The sequence below is a fragment of the Galeopterus variegatus genome, unplaced genomic scaffold, assembly GCF_000696425.1.
Source record: "Galeopterus variegatus unplaced genomic scaffold, G_variegatus-3.0.2 Scaffold1704, whole genome shotgun sequence".
Classification (NCBI taxonomy): Eukaryota; Metazoa; Chordata; class Mammalia; order Dermoptera; family Cynocephalidae; genus Galeopterus; species Galeopterus variegatus.
The window spans coordinates 320,069-339,320 of record NW_007727815.1 but is presented as its reverse complement, the minus strand read 5'-3'; the positions used below and the strand labels follow the sequence as shown (position 1 = coordinate 339,320).

At 38.4% G+C, this 19,252-nt stretch overlaps 1 protein-coding gene and 1 pseudogene across 1 annotated transcript in view; both read left to right on the top strand.

Annotated features, from left to right (window-relative positions):
* The window catches only part of USP32 (ubiquitin specific peptidase 32), a gene marked incomplete at its 5' end in the record, with an annotated part of 37,861 nt that extends 23,885 nt beyond the window's left edge, over positions 1-13,976 (top strand). The window contains 5 exons of the mRNA XM_008578519.1: positions 887-1,078; positions 2,634-2,922; positions 10,200-10,624; positions 11,141-11,233; positions 11,754-13,976. Of these exons, the coding sequence (XP_008576741.1) occupies positions 887-1,078; positions 2,634-2,922; positions 10,200-10,624; positions 11,141-11,233; positions 11,754-11,927 (1,173 nt within the window). The remainder of the gene's footprint in view (positions 1-886; positions 1,079-2,633; positions 2,923-10,199; positions 10,625-11,140; positions 11,234-11,753) is intronic.
* Positions 4,130-7,746, top strand: LOC103595182 (annotated as a pseudogene).
* Positions 13,977-19,252: the final 5,276 nt, after the last annotated feature.

The following is a 19,252-nucleotide window of genomic DNA, read 5'->3' as shown; positions in this document are numbered from 1 at the left end:
TTCTTGATTGCTTGCCAGGTGGCAGCCAGGTATGGGAGAGGGAAAAAAATTCTTTTTTATTGCATTCTAGGTCCTTTCTTCTCTCCCTACTCCCCATTCTCTAGCACCCGCAACACACATTTCTACACACCTACCCCACTTTGCTCTCTCTCCTTTTTTATGCTTGCCTCCTTCTTGCTCCAAAGCCTACCTAAAAGGCCCAGAGGAATTAAGGGCCTTCTCAACAAAAGGAGCATGCTCTTTTGAGCTTGCTGTTCCTTTTATTACCACCTCAGATTTTTAAAAAGCCCTCTGAGACAGGAGACAGATAATGATACAAGAGGTATTCCAATAACTCTGTGTTATATAGTATCAGTATGCAAATGAGTTGCATCCTCTAGAGTTTAATGCTCTGGTTTTTTACTTTCTCATGGTGAACTTTTCTGTACCCTTTCTTATTTCATACAGATCTGGCATCTGTGAAGCCTACAGCATACTAACAATGCTCTGTCTTTCTGGTTAAAAAATAAATGGCTTACTTGCAGCACCCCTGGCTTGAGGGTCAGCTCACATGTAAACTGTTTCAGGATTCTAAAATTGTGAAATAAACAGTCAGTTCCTTGTTTGTTTTTGTTTTTGTTTTTGTTACTTTGAAGCCTTTAGAAATTTTTCAAGAAAAGCTACAAGTCATATAAATAGAGATTTTATCTAAGATGTTACTGGTAAGATATTTGTGAATAAATGCTAGATGCTGTATTTGCTCAAAGACTCTAGTTTGGGTTGTATTTTCTTTTTCCTCATGTAGAGTAAGATAAGGGTTAGTAAACGAGAGCATGATGCATAGCTGTATGACAATTTTAAATGCCCTCGCCATAACCCCCATTCCTCCCATTCCCTCTACCTGCAGGTTGTAGATGAGCACGAGAGCGTGGAGCAGAGTCGGCGAGCACAAGCTGAGCCCATCAACCTGGACAGCTGTCTCCGTGCTTTCACCAGTGAAGAGGAGCTAGGGGAAAATGAGATGTACTACTGTTCCAAGTGTAAGACCCACTGCTTGGCAACCAAGAAGTTGGATCTCTGGAGGCTTCCCCCGATCCTGGTATGTGACAGTCCTGCCTCTGAGAGAGTAGAAGTTTAGCATAAAGGAAAGAAGTCATGAACAAACAGGAATGTTTGTTATTTTTGAGAATAAGACCCTTCCTACAGCAGTGTTTAAAACACTTTTTCTGGGGCCGGCCCGGTGGCGCACTGCTACAGTGCGCTGCTTGGGAGCGCGGCGGCACTCCCGCTGAGGGTTCGGATCCCACATACAGACCGGTTCCCGCTCACTGGCTGAGCGAGGTGTGGGCGTGACACCAAGGGGTGTGATTCCGTTGCCGGTCCTGGTCCAGTACGGGCGCGACACTGAGGGTTGTGATCTGTTGCCGGACACGAAAAAAGACAAAAAGGGAAAAAAAAAACAAAAAACACTTTTTCTGTGCAAGGTTTTTATGTTGAGCACGGAGATGAATTATTCAGCAGATGTTTGATAGTTTCTTTTTCTAACGAACTTACAGCCTAGGAGAGAGACATCATTTAGACCAGTAACTGCAATTCACTGCAATGTGAGAAGTGCCACAGTGGTACACCCTGATGAATTTGAACACATCTGGCTCTATGGAGAGAGGAAGCTTTAGGCTAGCTTTTCATAGCCTATAGAAGAGCAACTGGGCTGGGAGCTCCCGTTACTGCTGCACTTGGTCACGGGCTGTGGCACACTGCCAAGTTATGTTTGTGTGCACAAGCACATCAATGCACTGAGCTTTATATATTCTTTTAGATTTGATTTACTTCTGCCTTCTCCCTTCATGGATTTGAAGACTCTCCTGTTGCTTGTCAGGAGAATTTGAATTGACAAATCTTCCTAATTGCTTAAGGAAGCCTTTTCCTTAAGGGTGGAAGTACCATCAAATGTAACTGTAAGGTACTAGTATATTTTAACCGGGCGTGTATGTATTTTCTTATTCATGTCTTCATCCTACTACTCTGTGAAACTGAATGTAGGTTTTTCTTTCCTTAGACCAGAACAGCTTGCCAGGGAAGAATGCACAAGAAATGAATAATATTGGTTAGCTAGCTCCAGGGATGGAAAATGGGAGAAGGGAAGAGGGTAAAAGTAGGCTTAGGGACATGGTAGGTGGGGAAGGGGGAGCCTTATTTTAAAATCGAGGTATAACTAACATACAATTAGATGCATAGATTTTAAATGCCCAATTTGATAAATTTTGGCAATTACATATCATCATATAACCACTACATAAAACACATCGTGGAGTAAAGGCATTTATCAAAACCATATTTTTTGCCGAGCCCGTGGTGCACTCGGGAGAGTGCGGTACTGGGAGCGCAGCAGCGCTCTCGCCACGGGTTCGGATCCTATATAGGGATGACCGGTGCGCTCACTGGCTGAGCACGGCACGGCCAGTCTCAAAAAGGACCAAAAAAACCCCCCAAAAAAACCCCATATTTTTGAGGTCTTTAAAGAATAATGAAGAATAAATGTTATGTTGTATATTTTTTAATATTATGTTGTGTATTCATATGTATTAGACATTTTTTATGTAAATATCTTCAGAACACTTTAACATAGATGTTTTCTACTTTTTGTTCTCCAGATTATTCATCTTAAACGATTTCAATTTGTAAATGGTCGATGGATAAAATCACAGAAAATTGTTAAATTTCCTCGTGAAAATTTTGACCCTAGTGCTTTTTTGGTACCAAGAGACCCCGCTCTCTGCCTGCATAAACCACTCACACCCGCAGGAGATGACCTCTCTGAGCCAAGGGTTCCAGCAGGAGAAGCGAAGAAAGTGGATGCCCAGAGCTCAGCAGGGGAAGAGGAAGTGCTCCTGAGCAAGAGTCCATCCTCACTCAGTACAAACATCATCAGTAGCCCAAAAGGTGAGGAGGCCTGGGGGTACCTAATGGAGGGGCTTTCTTGGGACTGTGTAGGCATATTTCCCTCTGTCTTCTTCTCTGGAGCAACAGTTTGGTGGGGTAGAAGGAACCTATGTGGAATCAAACCTATCTATATTTGAGTTACGTTGACTTTTAACAAGCTATATAGCCTCCCTAAATCTATTTTCTTATCTGTAAATGGAGATAATACTAAGTTCACAGGATGTGAGAATTTGATTTATCAAGAGTGGAGCAAGGGGCCGACCCCATGGCTCACTCAGGAGAGTGCAGCGCTGGGAGCGCCAAGGCTGCAGGTTCGGATCCTATATAGGCATAGCCGGTGCGCTCACTGGCTGAGCGCGGTGCAGACGACACCAAGCCAAGGGTTATGATCCCCTTACTGGTCACCAAAAAAAAAAAAAAACCATTCACTCAAACTCTATCTTTTGATTAGAGACTTTAATTCATTTCCATTTAAAGTAATTCCTGATAAGGAAGAACTTATGCCATTTTATTGTTTTTTCATATACATCTTATGCCCTTTTGTTCTTTAATTTCTTTATTACTGTCTTTTTCTTTTTTTGTTTTGTGCCTCTGGAATTCTTTCTGTTTTTCTTTAATGTATAGCTTTCATTTTTTCTTTTTTTTTTTGGTGGTTTTCATGGGGATTACAGTTACTGTCATCCTAAATTTGTTAATAACCTTATTTGAATTAATACCAACCCATCTTCAATAACATACAAAAACCCTGCTTTTATACAGTTACATTTCTCCACGTTGTTTTTTTCAAAATTTGTGTCTTCATACATTGTCTCTGTACATCTTTATATATTGTGTGCCCATTGACACACATCTATAGTAATTGTTTTCATTCATCTTCTAAGTCCTGTAGGAAATAAGAAAGGGATGTACAAATTAAAAATATTATAGTACTGGCTTTTATTTTTACCTACATGCTTAACTTTACTGAAGTTCTTTATTTCTTTGTATGGCTTTAAGTTACTGTCTAGTGTCCTTTCATTTTAGTCTGATGGGCTCACTTTACTATTATTTGTATTGCAGGTCTTCTAGTGACAAACTCCCTCAGCTTGTGTTTCTGTGGAAATGTCTTGTTTTGTCCATATTTGAAGCATAGAATGGCTGGATATAGAGTTCTTGGATGATAGGGTTTTTTGTTGTTGTTCAAACTTTAAAAATATCTCTCAACCTAATGGCCGGCATTGATTTTGATGAGAAATATGTTACTCTTACTGAATATTCCTTGTACTTGACAAGTAGCTGCTCAGAATTTTCAAGATTTTTGTTTTTTACATTAATTATATCTCAGTGTGGATCCCTTCATGTTTATTTTTGGGGGTATGTTGATCCTCTTGAATGCATATACATTTATTTTATTAAATTTTGGAGGTTTGGGGTCATTATTTTTCTTCAAATATTTTCTCTGCCCATTTGTCTTGCCCCTTTTCTTCTGGAAATTCTGTTATGCATATGTTTTTAGACATGATTGTGTCCTATTGGTTTCTTAGGCACAGTACTTTGGTTCCCCTAATATTTGTTTCTCTTACTGTTAAAAACTAAAAACATTAGTAAAGCCAGCCAATGTAACCTTTAAAAGCTATGAAGGCATGATTCACATTTCATACCAACAGGAAATGATGTCTGTCAGGTAATTCATTGATAAGTTCCTACCTTTATTTGACTGATGTCACTAAGAGACCTTGTGTAGAAGTACACCAGCATCATTGTAATAGAGTATAGACCTTTTCTGAGCTCAATCTTGAAACTTCTAATGTTTGCAGTGTTAAAATGTTTTGCAGATGCATGCCAGTGACACAGACTAAATAATGTCTCTTCGTGGGAAATTTATGATCATTTAAGTTTCTGTACATGTATTTGTATATGATCCAGAATATATTTGTATTAAATAGATGAAGCAGCTAGCTTATTTTTTTCAAATGTAATTCAGCAAACACTTTGGTTCCCCTAATATTTGTTTCTCTTACTGTTAAAAACTAAAAACATTAGTAAAGCCAGCCAATGTAACCTTTAAAACCTATGAAGGCATGATTCACATTTCATACCAACAGGAAATGATGTCTGTCAGGCAATTCATTGATAAGTTCCTACCTTTATTTGACTGATGTCACTAAGAGACCTTGTGTAGAAGTACACCAGCATCACTGTAATAGAGTATAGACCTTTTCTGAGCTCAATCTTGAAACTTCTAATGTTTGCAGTGTTAAAATGTTTTGCAGATGCATGCCAGTGACACAGACTAAATAATGTCTCTTCGTGGGAAATTTATGATCATTTAAGTTTCTGTACATGTATTTGTATATGATCCAGAATATATTTGTATTAAATAGATGAAGCAGCTAGCTTATTTTTTTCAAATGTAATTCAGCAAAATAATAAAATACTAAAACCAGATTTTTTATTACATCATTTGAAAATTACTGGTGTGCTTAATGAAAATTTGTTTAGGTATAAACGAGCAGTTAAGATACAAACGATTAAACAATTTAAAAGTAAAAAAAAAAAAATCCGATTAAAAAATGGGCAAAGGAGCTGAATAGACATTCTCAAAGGAAGACATACAAATGACCAACAGATGCATGAAAAATTGGTCAGCATCACTAATCATCAGGAAAATGCAAATCAAAACCACACTGAGGTATCATCTCACCCCAGTTACCCCGGCTATTATCAAAAAGACAGAGAATAACAAATGCTGGCAGGATGTGGAGAAAGAGAAACACTTCTACACTGTTGGTGGGACTGTAAATTAGTGCAGCCATCATGGAAAAAGAGTATGGAGGTTTCTCAAACAACTACAGATAGATCTATTGTACGATCCAGCAATCCCAGTACTGGGTATATATCCAAAGAATGGAAATCATGTCAAAGGGATCCCTGCACTCCCATGTTTACCGCAGCTCTATTTACAATAGCCAAGATATGGAACCAACCTAAGTGTACATCAATGGGCAACACACACACACACACACACACACACACACACACACACACACACAGTGGAATACTACTCAGCCATAAGGGCAACACACACACACACACACACACACACACACACAGTGGAATACTACTCAGCCATAAAAAAAGAGTGAAATTCTGCCATGTACAGCAACGTAGACAAGCTTGGAGAAACTTATGTTAAGTGAAATAAGCGAAGCACAGAAAGAGGAATACTGCATGTCCTCACTCCTAAGTAGGAGGGAAGGAAGAGAGGGGTAGAAGGGAGGACAATCATAATAAGTTGAACTTTCAGAAGGAGAGAACAGAACTGTGATTGCTAGAGGTGGGAAAAGGGGAGAGGGAGAGGGATAGTGAGAATTTGGTTAATGGACACACAGAATGATTATGTTTTGTAATGACGAATATGCTAATTACCCTGATTTGATCATTACATATTGTACACAATTATTAATAGTCAAGTCTGTACCCCACAAATATGTATAATCAATTATGTTTCAATAAAAAAAATAAAGGATTTATGCATGCTGTGACTTAGTCTATGGATTTATTCCAAAATTGCTTAGTCACCATGCAGTGCTTGTATTTTTATATATGTATTCATATGTACATAAGTGTAATTCATAATAAGAATGAGGTGGTATTACATTATTCCTAATAATAGGTAAAAGGCTTTTAAGTTTCATTAAAGAGTAATATTGCTCTCTTCAATTAATGGCCCTTTTATTTTGGGGACTAAGCTTTTCTTTTCCCTGATATTATTCCTATTTAATATTCTATTCTCTCGAGAAAAAGAAAATACGTTCTTTTTTTGTTGTCCTTCATAGTGGACCAAATATTACCTCCCTGCCATAGAAAGCTACTGTCAATACATGCTGTAGTTTGACATTCTGAATCGTAGATAGATGATATTTAAAATCTATTTATACTTTATAAAGAAATCAGGGCTGGCTGGTAGCTCAGTTGGTTAGAGCATGGTGCTGGTAACACCAAAGTCCAGGGTTTAATTCCTGTCTCAATCAGCCACCAAAAATAAAAAAAGATACCAGGTAGAGTAATGTTACAGAGTGGAGAGAATGAGGAAGCTACGTCTGACTGCCATTCTCACAGCCACTGAAGTACATTGAGCTCCATAGAGACAGGGCTGGGGCAAGTGAGAGCCAGGCAGGCACTGGGCAACTCTGTGCCTCGCTGGGGAAAAATAAATAACCACAGGCAAAGGAGATCCTAAGAAGCCAAGAGGAAAAATGTCATTATATGCATTCTTTGTGCAAAATTGGTGGCAGGAGCACAAGAAGTAGCACCCAGATGCTTCAGTCAACTTCTCAGTTTTCTAAGTGCTCAGAAAGGTGGAAGACTATGTCTGTTAAAAAGAAAGGAAAATTTGAAGACATGGCAAAAGTGGACAAGGCCCATTATGAAAGAGAAATGAAAACCTATATCCCTCCTAAAGTGGAAACAAAAAAGAAATTCAAGAATCTCAGTGCACCCAAGAGGCCTCCTTCAGCCTTTTTCTTGTTCTGTTCTGAGTATTGCCCCAAAATCAAAGGAGAACATCCTGGACTATCTACTGGTGATGTTGCAAAGAAACTGGGAGATATGTGGAACAACACTGCTACAGATGATCAACAGCCTTATGCAAAGAAGGCTGCTAAGCTGAAGGAAAAATACAAAAAGGATATTGCTGCATACCGACCTAAAGGAAAGCCTGATGAAGCAAAAAAGGGACTTGTCAAACCTGAAGAAAGCAAGAAAAAGAAGGAAGAGGAGGATGAAGAGGATGAGGAGGAGGTGGGTGAAGAAGAATATGAAGAGGAAGATGATGATGAATAAGTTGGTTCTAGCACAGTTTTTATTTTCTTGGTTATAAAGCATTTAATCCCCCTGTATACAACTCAGTCCTTTTAAATAAAAAAATTGAAATGTAAGGCTGTGTAAGATTTGTTTTTAAACTGTACGGTGTCTTTTTATTGTATAGTTAACACACTACCAAATGTGTCCTTAGATAGCTCTGTCCCGGTGGTATTTTCAGTAAATACTAACCTTGCCTGGTACAGTATGGGGGTTGTAAATTGTCATGGAAATTTAAAGCGTGTTCTTGTTTGGTGCACAGCACAAATTAGTTATAAATGGGGATGGTAGTTTTTTCATCTTCAGTTGTCCCTGATGCAACTTATATGAAATAATTGTTGTTGTGTTAACTGAATAACTACTCTGTAATTTAAAAAAAAAAATCTTGCAGCTGTTTTGTGACATTCTGAATGCTTCTAAGTAAATACAAGTTTTTTTTATTTAAAAAAACCCCAAGATATCATGTAAAACTTCCTATACTATTTTTTTCAAATAACTGTACTTTATTCCAAATTAGACCTATTTATAGTTGGTTAGAGTGAACACCAAGGTCAAGGGTTCAGATCCGCATACCAGCCAGCTGCCAAAAAAAAAATTAGACCTATTTAGTTATTAGAATCTTCAATCCAGGTCACAGGAATGATTCTATGGTTTTATTTTTCTGTAAGCAACTGAAAGAATAATTAGGTCATATTTTAGTATGTTTTGAAATATTTAAGACTGATCTTAAAAACAAACTTCTAAGATGATTTGGTATACTTGTAGCATAGAGTTCAAATTTACTTGGTTTGAAACTACTGTAAAAAATGAGTAATCTATTAGAAAAATTTGTTTTATTTTTATCTGCCAATGAACTCATTTGAAATTTTCACTTTAGTCAAATGCTTTTTTTTGTGCAGACAAAAATAGTGATCAATTTTTAAATAGTAAAAATTTCCAAATTAATAATAAAAATTATTTCAAAACAAATGTATGGGTAATAAAAGTTAGAACCCTATATGTATGGTGTAATTACCATACAGTTTAATATATGGCAAAAATGTATACTTGATATTTCTGGACTGTTAATTTTTCTGCTGTATTCCAACTGACCAAAACAATGTTAGGAATGCATCTTTATAAACAGGTGCTAATTGATAAGGGAAATGATTTTGTAATGGACTATATATAGGATGTTATTAATGAGGCCATATATTTATGTCTAGATTTAAAATTTTTAAACAATCATTTACTAATTTTGCTTTGCCTTGAAGAACATAAGCTGTTTCAGTTATACAGATCAGCAAGATCTTATTTATGGTAAGAAGTATTCCACTGAAATGTTGTATTGTAACATGGAAAAATGTAAATGTTTTTCATGGTTTCTATCAGTATAAAATAAAATTTAATTCTGAAACAAAACCTATTTTTATAAAAGTACTAAGACAATATATGCCTTTTCACTTTTATTCTCTCACAAATACACAGTGGAGTCAGAGACAACATGACATGTGATGATAGCATTGCACTGACTTATGTGCTTGTGTATTGTAGTTTTTAAATTCCTCCGTTTTAATTTCTAATGAGGGATTTTTTTTTTTTTTCTTTTTTGACAGCTGTCCAGTACAGGGATCAAACCCTGGGCCTTGGAGTTATCAGCACATTGTGGAAATCTTGATAGATAACATCAACATAAACAAAAGTTCTAGGGTCCTTAATCATTTTTAAGTGTATAAGAAGGGGTTTGGTGGTGGGTTGTGACCAAAAAGTTTGAGAATCACTGCTTTACAGGATTTTTATGAGAGGTAGATGTAATAGAGAGAGTTCCCAGTACCCTGCCTGATAATAGTAAATACTTAATAAATAATGATTATATTTTTTGTCTTGTTATTTATTTATTTTTTTCCTTTTTGTCTTTTTTCGTGACCGGTAACGGGATCGCAACCCTCGGTGTCGCGCCCACACTAAATAAATAAATAAATAAATAAATAATGATTATATTTTTTGTCTTGTTATTTATTTATTTTTTTCCTTTTTGTCTTTTTTCGTGACCGGTAACGGGATCGCAACCCTCGGTGTCGCGCCCACACCGCGCTCAACCAGTGAGCGGACCGTTGTCTTGTTTTTTAAAAAACATGTATTTGTTAAACTCCTTAGTCTAATAATTATATTGTTTTGAACTGAATCTGACATAAGTCACTTATATGCTATTTTCTAAGTCCCTACAACATACTTTACATATTTAGGACATTGCTGCCTATAGAGACTTGGTATTGAGGTAGAGAAGAATGTTACTTATTGGCTACATAATAGAAAGGAAAGAGTAGCCAGTCAAGGCTCTCCTGTCTTTACCTTTATGTGCACATTGGTGAAGCTGTTTTCAAATTTAGTATTTGGTGGCTGGCTTAACTTGTGGTATTTGGATTTATGAATCTTTCTTTCTCTCCCTTTCACAGGTTCTCCTTCTTCCTCAAGGAAAAGGGGAACCAGCTGTCCCTCCAGCAAAAATAGCAGCCCTAACAGCAGCCCACGGACTTTGGGGAGAAGCAAAGGGAGGCTCCGGCTGCCCCAGATTGGCAGCAAAAATAAACTGTCAAGTAGTAAGGAGAGCTTGGATGCCAGCAAAGAGAATGGGGCTGGGCAGATCTGTGAGCTGGCTGATGCTTTGAGCCGGGGGCACATGATGGGGGGCAGCCAACCTGAGCTGGTCATCCCTCAGGACTACGAGGTAGCTTTGGCCAATGGATTCCTTTATGAGCATGAGGCATGTGGCAATGGCTACAGCAGTGGTCAGCTTGGAAACCACAGTGAAGAAGACAGCACTGATGACCAAAGAGAAGATACATGTATTAAGCCTATTTATAATCTATATGCAATTTCGGTAAGTGATTTGTTGTATGGTTTTCAAAGAGTGGTCTGCACTTTTCAGTGGACTTTTCACTTTTGTTCACTTGTTTTCATTCATTCATCAGCAAGCATTTTTTCAGGACCTGCTTATTTCTTAGGCATAAGCTTGGTGATAGACAAAGTTAACATAGAAATCTTGGTTTTCTGGATAGAATCCAGGGAGCTCACATTATGATGCAGGAAATAGTCATGTAATTGTTGTAAGTGGAGTCACAGGTTCAAGTTATTAATAATTGTGTTCCTAAGGAATTTTTAACTTTCTAAAAGATAATTATAAGTATAAAATTGTTGTTTATCCACACAAGACTTGGAGCTTATGACTTTTGAATTTTACTTTTTGTTTATTTTGTTTCTGGAAAAAATGAGATGGTTCGAAAACACTTTCTTAACCACCTAGCTATTCGGTGTTCTCCAGCTCAGATGCTAGTGCTGTGCCCTATGCATAGTACTGTTAACCACTAACATACCTCCACTTTCTTCTCTCTTGCAGTGCCATTCAGGAATTCTGGGCGGGGGCCATTATGTCACTTATGCCAAAAACCCAAACTGCAAGTGGTATTGTTACAATGACAGCAGCTGTAAGGTAAATATTCTTAATTTTTGAATGAAGTTAGAGGCCGAATGTCAACAGATCTGGGGAACATTTGTTGAAATAATGGACTTTCTCCTGATTAGATGTTTTTATTAGGATCAGTATATAGATGCTATCAGTATTAAGGGAACAAAAGTAATATGCAGAGTGGGGAACGAAAACATGAATAGTGAGGAAAAAGAGGTGTTAGTTAATGAGAAAAAGTTTCTATCTTTTGAACTATTAGAATTTGATGGGGTTTTAGGTAATTCTTTTGACTTGCCTTATGGTCAGAGTATTTTCCCCAAAATAAACATTGAGAATTATGGGGCTCATTTTAGGGTCAGGTGTGAGACAGCCAAAATATTAAGCTGATTAAAAGCAATCAGGTTTAGTAATTTGAGAGAGCACCAAATCCTAACCAACAGGGAAGGTTTAGTAATTAGAAAGGGTTGGCCTTCCTTTCCCTGGCTAGGATTAAGAGCCAGCATAGTGATGGCTTTTTTGTTAAAGGATTTTCTTGCCCCTTCAGGAACTTCACCCCGATGAAATTGATACCGACTCTGCCTACATTCTTTTCTATGAGCAGCAGGGGATAGACTATGCACAATTTCTGCCAAAGATTGATGGCAAAAAGATGGCAGACACAAGCAGCATGGACGAAGACTTTGAATCTGATTACAAAAAATACTGTGTGTTGCAGTAAAGCTACCACTCTGGCTGCTAGACAGGGTGCTGGTGAGGGAGATGACTCCTTGTAGCTGACATTTGGCAAAAGCATCATTGAAAGGCAAGCTAAATGTAGTTATTTTATCCTGTGACCCTGAAGCACAAAATAAAAATTCTAATTAAAATAGTTAACTTTAAGAGTAGTAATAATTTTGTTTTGAAGTCTCACTCAAGTTCTCTGGTAGAGAACTTTCAGGCAGATCACACCAATAGCCTGTAAACAAAGGGGTTTGGCACCAGCCACCTGGGACCAAATAAGAATTAAATTGTGCTTGTCCAGATGTGAACAAACATGTAGTGAGTATAGAGTTTACCAATAATCATTACAGAATACTAAGGATTTCCTTGGAGTCAAAGTAAAAAATAAAAAAATCGTAGTGTTGTCTGGGGACGACATGATATGCTACCTCCTTTTTCCTGAAGTTTTATTCCATTATATTGACACGATGGAGAAAGCAAGATCATGAAGTATGCAAGTGATTCTTGTGGCATGGGTGCAGATTTTTTAATTTATTTTTTAAACCGTTTCCCTACTTTTTATGTCTTTCTTGCTCTTTGTTTTTGTTTTGTTTGTTTGAGACACAACCAGTCAATGGCAGAGGCACATGGTGGTCAATCTGAAAGGGAGAATCTCTAACAAGATTCCACGTAGGGCCTTGGTTGGGAGACCCAGTAGAAAGAAAAAGCATTCTGGGAAATCCAGGCAAAATGGCCCTCCTGATAACAGCATCTTCCTCTTAGGATACTTTAAGTATTCTCAAAAATTTATCCCCTCTCCCTACTGCTGAGTGTGGCAAGGTAGTTGCCAATATTTGCACCATCTTTACATGCACGTGTTGCACAAAGAGCTGGGAAGGAAGTGGCATCAAAGCTAGAAGGTGTTTCATAATTTTTCTTTCTTTTGCACTTTTAAAAAGAGAATACATGCAAATGAATTTACTTGTTTGTATTGATGGCTCTAAGGGCTATAAATTAACTCTATTGGGGTATTTTCCCACATCATATTAAATTTAAAAACAAAATCCCAAACATTGATAGTTCATAAGTATTTTTAATGAAATTGATGGTTAGGATAGGAAGTAAACTTTTGTTTTGTTTGCATGTCCCTTTTTTTTTTTTTTTTAAAATTTTACACTAGTCATCAAAGTTATATTTCTTGCTTACTTCATTTTTTCCTCTGATTTTTCAAGACTGGAACAAAACTATAAATGTTATTTATTTCAGGCAGCATTTTTTTTCCTGTGTTTTTTAATATGCATTCAAAAGAAATGTTCCACCTTTTTGTAGTCTTTTTTTATTATTATTAATTTACACCTTGGAAGTTGATTCTCATTAAGTCAGATTCCATTGCACTTTTTTCCTCATGGGTAGTAAGAACCAATGTGATTAAGCATTTGTGTTCTGTTATCTGAGGCCAGTAACTATGTAGTTCTTCTCAGAGCATTTGAAAGTTGTCTTAAATGGCTACCTAAGTTGAAACCCCTTTCAGAAGAAGAATATAATTACAAGTAAGAAAGAATGCCCTAAATGGTATAATGTAATGAAGTCAGACAAAATGCATACTTAATAGTTTCAAGATTTTTATTATATAAAATCTGTCCATTCTTACCTGGACAAGTCCCATGAAAAAGTGGAAGATTTTGAATTTCCTTACAAATGTTTTATTTAAGCAGGTAGCACAATCTACTAATGTTGTTTGATCTGTGTTTGTTATATTGGTTATAATTAATTTTTTTAATTCATGAACTAGCATAAAATTTATTAAATTAACTATTAACTACATTCATCTTGTAAATTACTGTATAAAATTTGTTGACAATGCACTGACTTTAGAAAGCTGTTAATGTACATAAATAGAGTGTAAATAAAATAGTGTCGATGTACTGAAATATGAATTGTATAAAAAGTATTGGTGATTGTATATGGAGTGTACCTGTTTATCTGTAACTATTATCTAAACAAATTAAATACTGTGGATCCCTCTATGTGCTGTTTTTTCTCATACAAGTAAACACATGAAGTCAAATTCTTCAGTCTTTCTGTGATCCTGTTTTAGTTCTACTTGAATAATGCCTATCAGAGTTTATAGAGTGGTTGCTCCATTTCTGAGGGAGTGGAAACTATTGAGAGTAGAACAATACCTGCAATGGCCAGATGAATTTGATTTAAATGTGGCTAATATCCCTTTTAGAAAATTATTTTGGAAGGCATTGAAGGGTGGGAAGAGGAAAAGGATAGAGAGCAAGTGGTGAACTGAGGATTGGTGGGGAGGTCCTGTGATAGCTTTTATGCACATTAGGAGATTAGGTGAAGAAGAGGAAAATTTCTCATTTGCATAATACCTTGAAATGACCCTAGGTTTCTAGGGGTCACTGAGAAACCAGGATATCCCTGGTTGTCTTTCTGGAACATCTCCAAGGAGGCAGTGCTGAGACGAGATGAAGCTTTAGAGCTGTAGGTTCTTCACCCTCAGCCCCTTTTTGTTTACCTATAAAATTTGCATTGCTTAACGGTGGGGATGCATTCTTAGAAATGTGACCTTAGGGGCCGGCCCGGTGGCGCACTGCTACAGTGTGCCACTTGGGAGCGCGGCGGCGCTCCCACCGAGGGTTCGGATCCCACATACAGACCGGTTCCCACTCACTGGCTGAGCGAGGTGTGGACACAACACCGAGGCTTGCGATCCCGTTGCCGGTCCCGGTCCGGTACAGGCGCGACACTGAGGGTTGTGATCCGTTGCCGGACACGAAAAAAGACAAAAAGGAAAAAAAAGAAAAAGAAAAAAAAGAAATGTGACCTTAGGCAATTTCCTCATTGTGCCAACATCATACAGTGTACTTATACAAAGCTTTTTTTTCTTTATTTTTGATTTATGTGCTTTTTGTTGTTTTTCTTACACAAACCTAGGCTATATGGCATAGCCCACGGCTCTTAGGCTACAAACCTATACAGCATGTTACTCCACTGATCCACACAATGTTAATCATCTGTGTATCTAAACAGAAAAGATACAGTAAAAACACAGCATTATAATCTTACAGGACTATGCGGTCCATCGTTGACTGAAGCATCATTATGTGGTATATAAATGCCTGACAGTTTCGTGGAGTTTGATGAATGTGAGATTCTACCCCCAGGAGATTCAATTCTGTTTTGCAAAGGGTTTTTTGGGTTTTATTTTTTTACCCTCTTGCTGTACTGATACTAAAATATTTTAATAGCTCTCTGCTCACATTCTCCAAAACCGGAATACACATTAAAATATATAAAATGAAAAGTGTTGAATGAGCAGCAGTGGCAGTTTGTTTAACGAAAGGAACAAACAAACAGAAAATTGATCCAAAAAGTTATAAAAAATGAAGCACATTTCCTAAAGTGCCAGTCTGTGTTCCTAGCATTTTAACAGCCTTAGAAGGACTAGCTTATGGAGAAGGACAAGCATTTCATTTGTAGTTTCTGAGTGGCCCTGTAAGTTGAGAGAGGTCTTCAGCCTCCCAGCCTCTCTGGCTGAGAGTGGTGATTCCACATGTGTTCTCTCCACCACCTGGTGGCGTTGCTCACTCTGGCTTCTTTCTTAGTTGGTGTCTGCAAATAGACGATTTGCCACATTTTCTCAGTTATTTTAAAGGTTTAAAATAGAATTTTACTGGGACAAGCCAGAACATGTAACTTGGGAAGCAGAGCTCTCAGTTTTCCTTGATGATGGTTGCTTAGTATTGAAATCACAAAGTCAGAAATGCACACGCTTCTATGATCAGAGACTCATGCAAAACAGCAATGAAAAGAGGCTGTCATTAGGTTTGCCAAACTTCCCTGACCAGTGGGAAGCAGGATAGTAGATGCGTGTGCAGCAGTTGCAAACTCAAGCCTGTATTACCAGGTTGGTAACAGAATAACGTAAGAAAGCTAGCCTAGCCGTGGCTGAGAATGAGGAGTGGTGGGGACCGTGGTAAGTTCTAGGCATATATCCATCTAAAGGCTCCATCTGATTGTTGCCGTATAAGAATGTGGGCCCCAGTGTTAACCAAATCTTTTTTTTTTTCTCCTAAATAGAAGCCAGAAATCCAGATATTAATACAAAACAATCAATTTAGAAATCAATTAATTGTCAAAAATTTTAAACATTGTACTGCCCAAATAAAAACTTACCTGCTGGCCAGGTACAAGCCATTCTCCTAAATAGAAGCCAGAAATCCAGATATTAATACAAAACAATCAATTTAGAAATCAATTAATTATCAAAAATTTTAAACATTGTACTGCCCAAATAAAAACTTACCTGCTGGCCAGGTACAAGCCACTAGTTCATGCCCTCTAGTAAGGAGAAAGGTTATGGACTTTGAGCCCATTCAGTCAGAAATCAGATTCTGGCTCTGCTGTGAACAACTGTGAACTAAAACAAGTTCCTTAGACCCTCAGGTGTCTCATGTCGAATGAGAATACTACTTTATTTCCAAAGGTTATTAAAAGTAACAGATCTTAGCCGGGTACAGAAAGAGAAATACCACATGTTCTCATTTATGAGAGCTAAAAATAAATAAACAAATATACAAACAAACGAGGTGGGGGGAGAAAACAACAATCACAACAATTCCTTGAACTTGTTAAGGCAGGTGAACAGACATGATATTGATGGGTGGGAGGGGGATGAGGGAAGTGAGAAAGGAATTGGTAAAGGGACACAAAAATCACCTACATTGTATATTGATAAATTAAAACATTTTTTAAAAAAGGAATAGATCTTGTATGTAAATAGGCACAGATCTTTCCTCTTTAGGTTTTCAAATAAAGTATTCTTTCCACACTTAGGGAAACAACACATATATAAAATAACAATGTTATGATCAACTTCATGACTAGTCCAGAGGCATACAGGTAAACAACATGTGAGCACCTACTGTGTACAGAGCTTTGTGCTAGTTTCCCTGGGGGTAGCAGTTCTCAGCCTGGCAATTCATCAGCATCATCAGAATCAACTAGGAGCTTGTTAAATATGCTGATTCCAGAATCACACTCATTTGCATATTATATCTGTGTTCTGTACCTACTTACACCCATATTTGTGAGATCATTCTTTTCCATGAAAAAACTGCATTTTAATAAGTTCCTCAGGGGAGATTCTTTTGTAGCCAGTTTGTACTGGTCGGCAGATGGATCATTTATGGAAACCACTGCTCCAGGGAATGAATCATTACTTCCTGTCTAATTAGGAAAAGATACGTGTGCACATGTAAGGAGGAGTGATAGTAATTATCCAAAAGCTCCCTAGACATGTCTCTGATGAAGTACTGACATAGAACGTCAAACAGTAGGTTGTTGATGAGGTACTTAGCGAAAACTAACTGGAAAAAGAAAGAGCTGTGCCATGAAGATCAGGATTTTATTGTCAGAAGTGTGGAGAGCAGTCCAGCGGTCTAAACAGACAACAAAAGAGCAGAGGCAGGATTCAGGTTATGCATTCCAGAGGCAGGGTAGGCATGTTTGAGCTGAGCTGAAGGTACGTGAGAAGCATAGCAGAAGATAAGGCAGAAACCATGTTTGAAGGCCTCTGAAGTTCAGACCAGTTGTAATAAAAGCATTTCACGTTGCCAGGTATTTTGGTATGGTTGCAAGATGTTATCATATGGTTTGCATAAGTTCATACTAACCTATTTTAGACCATTTGTTCTAAACATAACTTTTGTTTGCTGAAATTTCAGTGTTTTGTGTTCTGTTTTTTGTTTTGTTTTGGTGGCTGGCCTGTATGGGGATCTGAACCCTTGACCTTGGTGTTACAACACCACGTTCTAACCAACTGAGCAACCGGCCAGCCCTGTTGGCTGTAATTTAACTTTCTCTTTTTCATACACACAATCCACTTTTGCTGGAATTTCTTTTGATAATGAACTTTAGACCTTACCACAAGCACAAGAGGAACTCATGGATGGATATTAGGTTTAAAGGGCTCCAAGTAAAAGAGAAAAACAAAAGGAGTCAGGCAGGAGAGGGAGAAAAACTAGAAAAGATGTGGACAGGAAGAAGGCATGCCAGAGCCCAGTCATAGCTGAGTGCAGCCCAGGAAGAAGTGTGCCTGGTTGGTGGAGGCATCCAAGGCCCTTCTCTGCTGCCACAATGGTTTTTTCAGTGCCACCCTTCAATTCTCCACAGGAGGATTCTCTGCTACTCATGGCTAATCTCCAGTACCCGCTGGGATTACAAAGTGGGCGGGGGGAGAGGTATTCTCTTATTGGGGATCAGCAGGGAGCTTCCCAGAATGGAGTAGGAGATGCCTGTGATTGTCGTCAGAAGCCGCTGTAGCCTCAAGTTCAGAGCAATCATCTTAGCTGACACCGTGAAAAGCAATGGACTGGAAGTCCAGTCCAGTGTTTGCTGTGCACCTTGCAGAACTATATGACCTTTGCAAGTCAATTGCCTTCTCTGTGGCTCAGTTCCTCTTGTGAATTAGGGCAGTGGTCTTCAGCTTTTCTTTTGAAACATCAGGACTGAACCCTTCTTCCAACCATATTTTACCTGAAGGACCAATAGCTAAAGCAGATGAGGTTGGAGTTGCTCAGGTTGAAGTGAGGGTAGGGGTGGAGCTGCCTGAGCAACCTCTGTGGGCTCTGGATCAGATGTCCACTAAAACACCTTTCACCTCTAAGTCAATTGTGCAGAGCTCCCAGAGAATTGTCCCCAGCAATAGGATTTGGTAGCATTCCCAGGTGAACACTCTCTTTTGGACTGCTGGAAATCATGGTGGCAACAGGCTGGGCCTTTCCAAAGGCCATTTTGCTATTCTCTGTACATCTGGGCAGAGGGGAAAAGCCTGCCAACTAGGGTGAAGGCTGGTCAACCTCCCTCCTTGTAGAAACCATAGGTAGTGCCTGGAGCAGCCAGCCTGCTGTCTGGCCTCTGTCCCAGGACTGGGCATCTGTAGGGAGCCAGTGCCAGGGCCTGTGGCCTCTAATTCTTGTACCAGCTAGAGAAAGTTACTGCTGCCACTCCTTGTTGCAGGACTCTGTGGCTTGGAGCTGCAAATAAATGTCTCACTTGGGAGAGATGGAGAAAGGGAGAGAGCTGAATTTATCATTCATTCATCAAGTGCTTTTTGAGTACCTACTGTGTGGTTTAAAGAATAGTCCTGGGCCGGCCCGTGGCTCACTCGGGAGAGTGTGGTGCTGATAACACCAAGGCCCCGGGTTCGGATCCCATATAGGGATGGCCAGTTGGCTCATCGGGTGAGCGTGGTGCTGACAACACCAAGTCAAGGGTTAAGATCCCCTTACCGGTCATCTTTAAAAAAAAAAAAAAAAAAAAAAAAAA